The sequence below is a fragment of the Nerophis ophidion genome, linkage group LG01 (genome assembly GCF_033978795.1).
Source record: "Nerophis ophidion isolate RoL-2023_Sa linkage group LG01, RoL_Noph_v1.0, whole genome shotgun sequence".
Lineage (NCBI taxonomy): Eukaryota > Metazoa > Chordata > Actinopteri > Syngnathiformes > Syngnathidae > Nerophis > Nerophis ophidion.
Genome location: NC_084611.1, coordinates 92,744,433 through 92,757,922, shown reverse-complemented (window position 1 = coordinate 92,757,922; position 13,490 = coordinate 92,744,433). Strand labels below are relative to the sequence as shown.

Here is a 13,490-nt window from a genome sequence, read left to right as displayed (position 1 = left end):
CGTCTCGACTACTGTAACGTATTATTTTCGGGTCTCCCCATGTCTAGCATTAAAAGATTACAGTTGGTACAAAATGCGGCTGCTAGACTTTTGACAAGAACAAGAAAGTTTGATCACATTACGCCTGTACTGTATATACCTTTATATACATATATACATACATATATACCTATACTGTATATACCTCTATATACATATATACATACATATATACCTATACTGTATATACCTTTATATACATATATACATACATATATACCTATACTGTATATACCTTTATATACATATATACATACATATATACCTATACTGTATATACCTTTATATACATGTATACATACATATATACCTATACTGTATATACCTTTATATACATATATACATACATATATACCTATACTGGCTCACCTGCACTGGCTTCCTGTGCACTTAAGATGTGACTTTAAGGTTTTACTACTTAGGTATAAAATACTACACGGTCTAGCTCCAGCCTATCTTGCCGATTGTATTGTACCATATGTCCCGGCAAGAAATCTGCCTTCAAAAGACTCCGGCTTATTAGTGATTCCTAGAGCCCAAAAAAAGTCTGCGGGCTATAGAGCGTTTTCCGTTCGGGCTCCAGTACTCTGGAATGCCCTCCCGGTAACAGTTCGAGATGCTACCTCAGTAGAAGCATTTAAGTCTCACCTTAAAACTCATCTGTATACTCTAGCCTTTAAATAGACCTCCTTTTTAGACCAGTTGATCTGCCGCTTCTTTTCTTTTTTCTCTTATGTCCCCCCCTCCCTTGTGGAGGGGGTCCGGTCCGATGACCATGGATGAAGTACTGGCTGTCCAGAGTCGAGACCCAGGATGGACTGCTCGTCGGGACCCAGGATGGACCGCTCGCCTGTGTATCGGTTGGGGACATCTCTACGCTGCTGATCCGTCTCCTCTTGAGATGGTTTCCTGTGGACGGGACTCTCGCTGCTGTCTTGGATCCGCTTTGAACTGAACTCTCGCGGCTGTGTTGGAGCCACTATGGATTGAACTTTCACAGTATCATGTTAGACCCGCTCGACATCCATTGCTTTCGGTCCCCTAGAGGGGAGGGGGGGGGGGGTTGCCCACATCTGAGGTCCTCTCCAAGGTTTCTCATAGTCAGCATTGTCACTGGCGTCCCACTGGATGTGAATTCTCCCTGCCCACTGGGTGTGAGTTTTCCTTGCCCTTTTGTGGGTTCTTCCGAGGATGTTGTAGTCGTAATGATTTGTGCAGTCCTTTGAGACATTTGTGATTTGGGGCTATATAAATAAACATTGATTGATTGATTGATTGAAGGCAGCCGGCCCAGACAACATCCCTGGCCAGGCCCTCAGGGTGTGTTCACCAGAGCTGGCTGACGTACTTGCTGACATCTACAACTTGTCACTAACACAAGCTGTTGTGCCCACCTGCTTCAAGACCACCACCATCGTGCCCCTGCCACAGAAAAACACTGTGACCTGTCTGAATGACTATCGCCCTGTTGCACTCACCCCAATAGTGATGAAGTGCTTCGAGAGGATAGTCATGTCACACATCAAGAAGACCATCCCAGACACACTGGACCCACTACCGGCAGAACCGGTCCACTGAGGATGCAGTCAACACCGTCGTCCACACCACCCTCACCCACTTAGAGGGCAAGGACACCTATGCCAGGCTATTATTCATCGACTACAGCTCTGCTTTTAACACGGTCATCCCACAAAAACTCACTGCTAAACTCCTCACTGTTGGTCGGACACCAACTCTCTGTGACCGGGTCCTGAACTTTCTCACAAACCGGCCCCAGTCTGTCAGAATCGGCAACCAGACATAAGGCACAAAGGTTCTAAGCATAGGGATCCCCCAAGGCTGCGTGCTGAGCCCCTTACTGTACACCCTCTTCACACATGACTGTGTGGCCTCCCAGAACAACACCAGTATCATCAAGTCTGCAGATGATACTACGGTCGTCGGACTGATCACCGGGGGATCTGAGGCAGCGTACAGAAGGGAGGTAGCGGAACTGGTGGCCTGGTGTCAGGATAAGAATCTCTCCTTGAACACAGACAAGACCAAGGAGATGATTATTGACCCACGGAGAAGGAGTGCACAGTACACACTTTTGTACATAGGGGGGACAAAGGTGGACAGGGTGAAAACCTTTAAATTCCTCGGGACCCACATCAGTGAAGACCTCACCTGGGATCACAACACCCAACAAACCATAAAGAAAGCCCAGCAGCGACTGTACTTCCTAAGAAGGCTGAGAACATTTGGCATGCCACCCAAAAATCTCAGCAACTTCTATAGAAGTACGGTTGAGAGTGTCTTTACCAGCTCAACCACGGTCTGGTATGGAAACTGCACTGCTAAGGACAGGAAGGGTGATTAAAACTGCTCAGTACATATCAGGAGCAGCCTTCCCCTCACTACCAGGACCACCAGGAGAGCACACGACATCGTCAAAGACAGTACACAGTCTCTTCAGCCTCCTACCATCAGGCAGACCATACAGGAGCCTGAAATCCAGGACTACCAGACTGACAAACAGTTTCTACCCACAGGCCAGCAAGCTTGTGAATGCTACCTTGTGGTTTGTCTTTTTGAACAAAAGATAGCTACCTTGACCACCCCCGAACTGTGAACTATCACTGTAGACACTTTTCACCTTTGATCACTAAAGACACTGTTGACTGTCAATCAGAATGTGCAATAATGTTATGTTGCCTACTGTGCCTTGTATATGCTTTTTATTTTTATTTTTATTTTTTATTTTTAGCTATGTACTGTGCGACTTGTTGAAGGGTGGACTAGCAAAGTAAGATTTTCATTGTACGGCAAACTGTCTGTTTGACTGTGAATATGACAATAAACAATCTTGAATATTGAATCTTGACTTCTATATGTAGAAATTGTATTTATAATTGAATCACTTGTTTATTTTTTAACAAGTTTCTAGTTATTTTTATATATTTTTTTCCAAATAGTTGAAGAAAGACAACTACAAATGAGCAATATTTTTCACTGTTATACAATTTAATAAATCAGAAACTGATGACATAGTGCTGTATTTTACTTCTTTATCTCTCTTTTTCACCAAAAAATCTTTGCTCTGGTTAGGGGGTACTTAAATTAAAAATAGGTTCACAGGGGGAACATCACTAATAAAAGGTTGAGAACCACTGCCTTAGATGATTATTACAAAAAAGTGCCAGTTATACTATGGTTTGATTGCAGTTCACACAATGGCCGCTAGATACAGCAACGGCAGCAATAGACTGCTGCGCCGCCAAAGGTACAAACGAAGAAACGAGAAGCAGCCGCGGGGCGTTATGGGTGTTGAAGTCTTTTTTCAATGTCCCGTACAGTTTCTAAACCATGTTAAACTACATTTCCCACATTCACCCATTACACGCTGCACTGGTTTGTTTTGATCCAGAAACGCCGAACGGTGAGAATTTAAATCGTTGTCCTCGTCTTTGTGATATATTTAATGTATAAATATACATATATCCTTTATTCATATACAAATTATTGTGTGAGCTGTGGTCGCACTTAAATAACCTACGTGTCCCGGCTAGTTCGTGTAAAACACTTAGTACATATACAGCTAAAGGCGTGGGTAGGTTAGGTGGGCCCTTGTGAAATAGCAACATTATCATATTTATACCTTTTAAATAGGAAGCGTTTTAGGGCTGCGTTGTTTTAATCATGAAGTAACTACAAGATCCACATGAGCTTGCACAAAGAAACAGGAAGTGCCAAGCAGGCCCCGCCGTTGACATGTTATAAGGAGACGCAGCATTGACTGCTGTGACGCGAGAAATTCGGCCGCCATCTTGAAGTGGTGATGAGGAGCCGGCGAGCAGCCTAACTGACAGTTGACAGGTAGAAAACAAAGTTTTCATGCTTAAATGAGCGGACTGTTGAAATAGGAATCGGGGGGTTACTTTTCACAAGTAAGATTTAACATTAAAGTACTATTGGTTGTATTTTGTGAAAAGTGCATATTGTATATAGTTCTCTACAAAACTTTGATTGATTGATTGAGACTTTTATTAGTAGTTTGCACAGTTCAGTACATATTCCGTACAATTGACCACTAAATGGTAACACCCCAATAAGTTTTTCAACTTGTTTAAGTCGGGGTCCACGTTAATCAATTTATGGTACAAATATATACTAGCAACATAATACAGTCATCACACAGGTTAATCATCATAGTATATACATTGAATTATTTACATTGTTTACAATCCGGGGGGTGGGATGAGGAGCTTTGGTTAATATCAGTACTTCAGTCATCAACAATTGCATCAACAGAGAAATGGACATTGAAACAGTGTAGGTGTGACTTAGCAGGATATGTACAGCCAGCAGAAAACATAGTGAGTTCACATAGCATAAGAGCAAGTATATACATTATAAATATGTACAGCCAGCAGAAAACATAGTGAGTTCACATAGCATAAGAGCAAGTATATACATTATAAATATGTACAGCCAGCAGAAAACATAGTGAGTTCACATAGCATAAGAGCAAGTATATACATTATAAATATGTACAGCCAGCAGAGAACATAGTGAGTTCACATAGCATAAGAACAAGTATATACATTAGAAGTACATTTGAGTTGTTTACAATCCGGGGAGTTGGGATGTGAATGGAGGAGGGTATTAGTAAAGTGTTGAAGTTGCCTAGAGGTGTTGTTTTAGAGCGCTTTTGAAGGAATATAGAGATGCACTTACTTTTATACCTGTTGGGAGTGCATTCCACATTGATGTGGCATAGAAGGAGAATGAGTTAAGACCTTTGTTAGATCGAAATCTGGGTTTAACGTGGTTTGTGGAGCTCCCCCTGGTGTTGTGGTTATGGCGCTCATTTACGTTAAGGAAGTAGTTTGACATGTACTTGGGTATCAGGGAGGTGTAGCGGATTTTATAGACTAGGCTCAGTGCAAGTTGTTTGACTCTGTCCTCCACCCTAAAGTGGGCTGGAGTGAGGTGTGATCTGGGGTGGAAGTCTAAAAGTAACCGGACTAGCTTGTTCTGGGATGTTTGGAGTCTAGATTTGAGGGTTTTGGAGGTGCTGGGGTACCAGGAGGTGCAAGCGTAATCGAAAAAGTGTTGAATGAGAGTTCCCGCTAGAATCTTCAAGGTGCTTTTGTTGACCAGAGAGGAGATTCCGTGCTTTGATTGACCTTTTTGATTACCTTGGTTGCCATTTTATCACAGGAAAGATTGGCCTCCAGAATGGAATCTAGGTAGGTGATCTCATCTTTCCTGGTGATAACAATGTCACCCATTTTTATAGTGAAGTCACTGACTTTCTTAAGGTTGATTTGGGACCCAAATAGGATAGGATGGTGGCATCATGCCTTCAGTGTGCATAATGTATATAGTTATATGCAAACCTATGAAATGTTCTATTTTGTCTTCATTATTTTGTCAGAATGCACCAGAATGCTTCATTTGTATGTGAAAATCACTAAGAAATCTTCTGGGGGAGGATGACCCCCCTACAGGGGTTTGGTTTACAAACTTTCAGCTCCACCTAAAACAAAATTCACCGGCCGCCCCTGATTATGATGCATTCTCAATTTAGGCAAAGTACATATGAGGTCCTGTCCAAGTTTCTCATAGTCATCATTGTCACCGACGTCCCACTGAGTGTGAATTCTCCTTGCCCACTGGGTGTGAGTTTTCCATGCCCTTATGTGGGTTCTTCCAAGGATGTCGTAGTGGTTTGTGCAGCCCTTTGAGACACTTGTGATTTAGGGCTATATAAATAAACATTGATTGATTGATGTCACTCTTTCCAGTGTGTAGGAAGTATGGTCACGTGACAGCCTCGCTTGGATTGGTGAAACAGAAAGTTCTCTCTAACAAGCCAAAAGTATGTCTTTGCAATCAGTAGTCGAATTAAAAAGAACAATCGGAATGAAACGCGGTAGAAGATGGATGGATGGACGGAGATGGTTGGACATGAGGACGACAGGAAGGATATCTCTGCCAAAAAACCAAACTTTGTGTATGTTGACAAATGTGAGAGGATTATATAAGTAAAGAAGAGCAGGCAGCGGCTCACACGTTCTCCTACTTTCTGTAACATCCAGGAAAGAATGCCTGCTTGAAAAATGTCTCAACTATAGTCTTCGTGAAGGAGCTCTGAATTGTGTTTATTTAAATGTTTGCAATATTTCAGGAAATGTATTGAATTCATGAACGGTTATAAAATTGTATTTTTGACCAATTTTCAGGAGATTTCCCATATTTTGAAATGCAAATGTTCATGCTCCTTTTAGACACGTAATAAAAGTGTTTGATGTTTTTGTTTTTGGTCCTACGTTTTCCCCCAAAATAATACAGAGACCCTCATGGAGCTTCCAGAGGATTTGAACCAGCTGCAGCTGCTGAACTCGCACGGCCACCTGATTCCCCGAGGGGCCAGCAGCCTGTGGACTGGGAGTAAGGATGGAGAGGAGGAGGATGAGGAGGAGGAGCAGGCCCACAGTGAGGAGTGGTGTCTACACAAAGAAGAAACTCTGAAAGACAAACCAGCAGAGCTCATTCTGTGGGCCGCCGGAAACAACCGTGTAAGTCTTCCTCTTTTTCACCTGCCCTCATACTGCATTGGTCACCTGCACACATTCAACACCTGGACAAGGGGCCCTCTAATGTGATTCAATCAATGTTTACTTATATAGCCCTAAGTCACGAGTATCTCAAAGGGCTGCACAAGCCACAACGACATCCTGGCCTCAGATCCCAATTCAGTCCATAGTGGATCTAACATAATAGTGAGAGTCCAGTCCATAGTGGATCTAACATAATAGTGAGAGTCCAGTCCATAGTGGATCTAACATAATAGTGAGAGTCCAGTCCATAGTGGATCCAACATAATAGTGAGAGTCCAGTCCATAGTGGATCTAACATAATAGTGAGAGTCCAGTCCGTAGTCGATCTAACATAATAGTGAGAGAGTCCAGTCCATAGTGGATCTAACATAATAGCAAGAGTCCAATCCATAGTCGATCAAACATAATAGTGAGAGAGTCAAGCCCATAGTGGATTTAACACTAATAGTGAGAGTCCAGTCCATAGTGGATCTAACATAATAGTGTGAGAGTCCAGTCCATAGTGGATCTAAAATAATACTGAGAGTCTAGTCCATAGTGTATCTAAGATAATAGTGAAAGTCCAGTCCATAGTGGATCTAACATAATAGTGAGAGTCCAGTCCATAGTGGATCTAACATAATAGTGAGAGAGTCAAGCCCATAGTGGATCAAGCATAATAGTGAGAGTACAGTCCATAGTGGATCTAACATAATAGTGAGAGTCCAGTCCATAGTGGATCTAACATAATAGTGAGAGAGTCCAGTCCATAGTGGATCTAACATAATAGTGAGAGTCCAGTCCATGGTGGATCTAACATAATAGTGAGAGTCCAGTCCATAGTGGATCTAACATAATAGTGAGAGTCCAGTCCATAGTAGATCCAACATAATAGTGAGAGTCCAGTCCATAGTGGATCTAACATAATAGTGAGAGTCCAGTCCGTAGTCGATCTAACATAATAGTGAGAGTCCAGTCCATAGTAGATCCAACATAATAGTGAGAGTCCAGTCCATAGTGGATCTAACATAATAGTGAGAGTCCAGTCCATAATGGATCTAACATAATAGTGAGAGTCCAGTCCATAGTGGATCTAACATAATAGTGAGAGTCCAGTCCGTAGTCGATCTAACATAATAGTGAGAGTCCAGTCCATAGTGGATCCAACATAATAGTGAGAGTCCAGTCCATAGTGGATCTAACATAATAGTGAGAGTCCAGTCCATAATGGATCTAACATAATAGTGAGAGTCCAGTCCATAGTGGATCTAACATAATAGTGAGAGTCCAGTCCATAATGGATCTAACATAATAGTGAGAGTCCAGTCCATAATGGATCTAACATAATAGTGAGAGTCCAGTCCATGTATACATACTTACATCAATATATATATATATATATATATATATATATATATATATATATACATACATACATACATACATATGTATATATTTATATATATATATCCACACATACATACACATCTACATACGTATGTATATATGTATATATTTTATGTCCAGGCTTTTGCGGGCCAGGTCTGACCCCGGGGCCTTGAGTTTGACACCTGAGCACATGTCCTCGATGGTGTTCCAGGAGGAGATGAAGTCCATTATTGATTATTGATGACTTTACCTTGCAGCTGTCCACCATCGCCAGGCTGTTAGCAGCAGACGCCTCACTGGTGCACAGCCGTGACGAGGACGCCTACACGCCGCTACACCGCGCAGCCTACAACGGCCACGTGGACGCCGCCTCCGCCCTGCTCGCCGCCGGCTCCGAGGTGAACTCCCGCACCGTGGACGGCTGGACACCGCTGCACAGCGCCTGTCGCTGGGCCCGAGTCCACGTGGCGACTTTGCTCCTGCAGCGCGGCGCCCGCGTCAACGCGCAGACAAACGGAGGGCTGACGGCGCTGCACCTGGCGGCCTCCCACGGTGGCGGCGCCTCCGCGGCAGACTGGCGCCACACCCTGGAGCTGCTCTTGTCGCAGCGTCAACTCAAGGCGGGACTTCGCAGCAGCAGCGGGGAGACCGCCGCTGAGCTGGCTCGACGCAGCGGACCCTTTCACTTCCTGTTTGAGATGGTGGAGGACTGTGTACTTGCTGTCCCGCCTGTGTGACATCACTTCCTGTCTAAGATGTCGGAAGACTGTGTGCTTGCTGTCCCACCTGTGTGACATCACTTCCTGTCTGAGATGGCGGAGGACTGTGTGCTTGCTGTCCCACCTGTGTGACGTCACTTCCTGTCTGAGATGTCGGAAGACTGTGTGCTTGCTGTCCCACCTGTGTGACATCACTTCCTGTCTGAGATGGCGGAGGACTGTGTGCTTGCTGTCCCACCTGTGTGACGTCACTTCCTGTCTGAGATGGTGGAGGACTGTGTGCTTGCTGTCCCGCCTGTGTGACATCACTTCCTGTCTAAGATGTCGGAAGACTGTGTGCTTGCTGTCCCACCTGTGTGACATCACTTCCTGTCTGAGATGGCGGAGGACTGTGTGCTTGCTGTCCCACCTGTGTGACGTCACTTCCTGTCTGAGATGTCGGAAGACTGTGTGCTTGCTGTCCCACCTGTGTGACATCACTTCCTGTCTGAGATGGCGGAGGACTGTGTGCTTGCTGTCCCACCTGTGTGACATCACTTCCTGTCTGAGATGGCGGAGGACTGTGTGCTTGCTGTCCCACCTGTGTGATGTCACTTCCTGTCTGAGATGTCGGAAGACTGTGTGCTTGCTGTCCCGCCTGTGTGACATCACTTCCTGTCTGAGATGGCGGAGGACTGTGTGCTTGCTGTCCCACCAGTGTGACGTCACTTCCTGTCTGAGATGTCGGAAAACTGTGTGCTTGCTGTCCCACCTGTGTGATGTCACTTCCTGTCTGAGATGTCGGAAGACTGTGTGCTTGCTGTCCCGCCTGTGTGACATCACTTCCTGTCTGAGATGGCGGAGGACTGTGTGCTTGCTGTCCCACCAGTGTGACGTCACTTCCTGTCTGAGATGTCGGAAAACTGTGTGCTTGCTGTCCCACCTGTGTGATGTCACTTCCTGTCTGAGATGGCGTAGGATCATGTGCTTGCTGTCCCACTTAGGTGACGTCACTTCCTGTCTGAGATGGCGGAGGATCATGTGCTTGCTGTCCCACCTTTGTGACATCACTTCCTGTTTGAGATGAGGACTGTGTGCTTGCTGTCCCACCTGTGTGACATCACTTCCTGTCTGGGATGGCGGAGGACTGTGCGTGCTGTCACACCTGTGTGACGTCACTTCCTGTCTGAGGTGTCGGAAGACTGTGCTTGCTGTCCCACCTGTGTGACATCACTTCCTGTTTGAGATGAGGACTGATTGCTTTCACATCTGGGTGATGTCACTTCCTGTTTGGGGCAAGTGGGAGCTGGAGCCTATCCCAGCTGACTTGGGGCAAGAGGCAGGTATGCCCCCCCCCCCTCCCAGACTGTCACATGTCTCAAAAAGAATCAATTCACGATTCATATTTATCCCGATTTTATATTTAATCCCAATTTTAACAAATTAAAAGACAATTTTTTATCAATTTCTTTTTTAAATAATACATTTTTAAAAGTAATTTTTAGCCCATCTCCATGTTTTTAAGTTTCATTATAATTATTATACAAAATACGTAGCGAGAATCGACTCTGGAGCGAATCGTCACCCAAGGAGTCGGATGGAATCCCAAAGTTTCCCAGCCCTATGGTAATGGTCTGAGTAGACTTTGGACAGCAGGGTGACGGCACAGGTGTGTGCGTGACCGCCTTACACTTTTGTTGTGTGCAGACAGGAAGTGACTGATAATGCTGGTGACTTTTAGCCGGATGTGTCGCCATGGTAACGTGCTTTACTGCAGCTTTCGTCGGAGGACGGGAGATGAAAGGTGAACATTGTTCTATCTGCAGAGGACGTGAAAGATTTTTTGAAACAGATCTACTATTAAAAACAAAAACATTAAATCCCGTGATCAATCACTAAAAATACGCAGATTATTCCGTCACAGATGAGTACCTGAAAAGTACTACCAAGTACTTCATAATATTGTTTTGGGCAAATAAATGACGTGCAAACAACATAAAACATAAGAAGAATGTTCTTGTATGACTTTTTGGAAATAACCTGTGATTAATCATGATTAACCTCAAATTCAAAAGTATTCACTTTTGAATTTGGACTAATCAGGATTAATGATTAATCTGATTTAAAGAAAAATTAAAGCTGCAAACAGCGATGAACGGGACCGACTTTTGCTGGTGTTTCCTGCCTTTACCCATTCAACATATCTTTACCTGCACATTACCTACCTTCCCTGCATCCTGGGGTCACACTGGTGCCTCCTTCTTTCACCCAGTCAACATATCTTTACCCGCACATTACCTACCTTCCCTGCATCCTGGGGTCACACTGGTGCCTCCTTCTTTCACCCAGTCAACATATCTTTACCCGCACATTACCTACCTTCTCTGCATTGTGTGGTCACGCTGGCGCTTCCTGCTTTTAAGCGGCCATCTTGAGACGGCAGCAGTGCAGCAGTTCTTTGAAGGCTCGTAAAATCAAAACCAGAGCAGTTGGAAAAACTCTTTGCACACCTTTTAATCAGAAGGGTTCCATACCTTTCCTGTGCGTCTTTGAAGCCGACACAACAAACGCGCTCAGAGGAGATCATGTTTGAAAAAAGGTGACAGGTTTTTACAAAACGTTTGTTTTGAGGGGGTAATTGCCAAACTTCCTGTTCATATTTGCTTAAGGGTGTCAATTAATTAAATGTAGGTCTAAGTGAGACCTACATAGAGGTTTTTGTTTCATGTCTCTGTGACACTCCTACCGGAAGTTACAAGCAGTTATGTCTGTATTTTCTTCCCAAGAGCAGTTTTGTCAGTGTTTTATGCCTAGGGGGCGCTAGAGTGTAATTTTGAGTTTTGGGGTTTGTTTTTTTTGGTAGATCGCAATTTTCACCAGTCCTGATGTGTGTGTCGAGTTTGTTAAGTTTTGTTTTTTTTAAGGAGGTTAAATTACAGCTCAAAAACTATCTGTGTTGGCCCTGCGATGAGGTGGTGACTTGTCCAGGGTTTACCCCGCCTTCCGCCCGATTGTAGCTGAGATAGGCGCCAGCGACCCCAAAAGGGAATAAGCGGTAGGAAATGGATGGATGGATGGAGGCAAAAATGACATTTTTTAAGAAACTTTTGTTTTGAAAGGGTTTTTGCCAACTTCCTGTTGATTTTCGCTGAAGGAAGTCAGTGTATGAAATGTAGGTCTAATTCAGACCTACATAGAGGTTTTTGTTTCATGTCTCTACGACATTCCTGACGGAAGTTACAAACAGTTTTGTCTGTGTTTTTTCCTAGGGGGCGCTAGAGCGCAGTTTTGAGTTTTGGGGTTTGGTTTTTCTCTTAGATGGCAATTATCGCCAGTCCTGATGTGTGTGTCAAATATGGTGAGTTTTGAAGCATGTTAAGGGGGTCAAATTACAGCTCAAAGAGGCCGCGGAATAATAATAATAAAACCTTAGCAATACAATAGGGTCCTCTGTCCCAAAGGGACATTCGGTCCCTTTTGATTTAATTTTGAAATATTTTATTTCTTATATACTTTCAGATGTTGCAGTAAAAGTCATGTGAAGACCTGCTGGTACTTTGTTTTGGCCTTCACGTCTTCTGCCCCTGGTGGTCAGCAGCGGTAATGCAGGGGAGGACATGATTTTTTTAGTCAATTTATTACATTTTCTTTATATTTTTCCATAAATGTAAAACTATTTTATTCGTCCAACATGTAACTAAAAGCTAATCATTAATGACATAACATAATTTTATTTTATTCATTTTAGCATTTCAATCGGCATGCTAGTTGCGGTAACAAATTGTGTCATTTTTCTACCTATTATTTTGTCTACATTAAGAGGGACAAACTGTAAAAATGGGTGAGTATTCTACTTGTTAATTTACTGTTAATATCTGTTTATTTTTTTCTTTTAACATGTTTTATCTACACTTCTGTTAAAATGTAATAATCTTCTTTGATTCTTTACATTAGTTTTGGATGATACCACACATTTAGGTATCAATCTGATACCAAGTAGTTGCAAGATCATACAATAAAATATAATACCTAATACACCAGTAATAATACGGTTAAAAAAATACTGATTTAAAGGGTAGGTGTCGTGCTGTTTTCTGTTTTAACATGTTCTATCTACACTTCTGTTCAAATGTAATAATCTTCTTTGATTCTTTACATTAGTTTTGGATGATACATCACATTTAGGTATCAATCTGATACCAAGTAGTTGCAAGATCATACAATAAAAGAAAATACCTAATACACCGATACTAATATGGTTGGAAAAAAAATACTGATGTAAAGGGTAGGTGTCGTGCTGTTTTCTGTTTTAACATGTTCTATCTACACTTCTGTTCAAATGTAATAATCACTTGTTCTTCTCTTCTTTGATACTTGACATTAGTTTTGGATGATACCACACATTTAGGTATCGATCCGATACCAAGTAGTTGCAATATCATACACTAAAATATAATACCTAATACACCAGTAATAATATGGTTGAAAAAATACTGATGTAAAGGGTAGGTGTCGTGCTGTTTTCTGTTTTAACATGTTCTATCTACACTTCTGTTAAAATTTAATAATCTTCTTTGATTCTTTACATTAGTTTTGGATGATACATCACATTTAGGTATCAATCTGATACCAAGTAGTGTCAAGGTCATACAATAAAAGAAAATACCTAATACACCGATATTAATATGGTTGGAAAAAAAATACTGATGTAAAGGGTAGGTGTCGTGCTGTTTTCTGTTTTAACATGTTCTATCTACACTTGTGTTAAAATGTAATC

General features: G+C 42.8%; 1 protein-coding gene across 3 annotated transcripts; it reads left to right on the top strand.

Moving 5' to 3' along the window:
* The first annotated feature begins 3,376 nt into the window (after window positions 1-3,376).
* Window positions 3,377-10,593, top strand: ankrd49 (ankyrin repeat domain 49). Of its 3 annotated transcripts, XM_061916599.1 has the most exons (4): window positions 3,408-3,460; window positions 5,832-5,905; window positions 6,379-6,605; window positions 8,273-10,593. In XM_061916599.1, the coding sequence occupies exons 3-4, from the start codon at window positions 6,387-6,389 to the stop codon at window positions 8,750-8,752; spliced, it is 699 nt and encodes a 232-aa protein (XP_061772583.1). In that variant the 5' UTR covers window positions 3,408-3,460; window positions 5,832-5,905; window positions 6,379-6,386; the 3' UTR covers window positions 8,753-10,593. The 3 variants fall into 3 exon arrangements, with proteins under 3 accessions (XP_061772575.1, XP_061772583.1, XP_061772591.1); XM_061916591.1 differs by lacking the exon at window positions 5,832-5,905 and having other exon boundaries at window positions 3,377-3,460; XM_061916607.1 differs by lacking the exons at window positions 3,408-3,460; window positions 5,832-5,905 and adding an exon at window positions 3,467-3,897.
* Window positions 10,594-13,490: the final 2,897 nt, after the last annotated feature.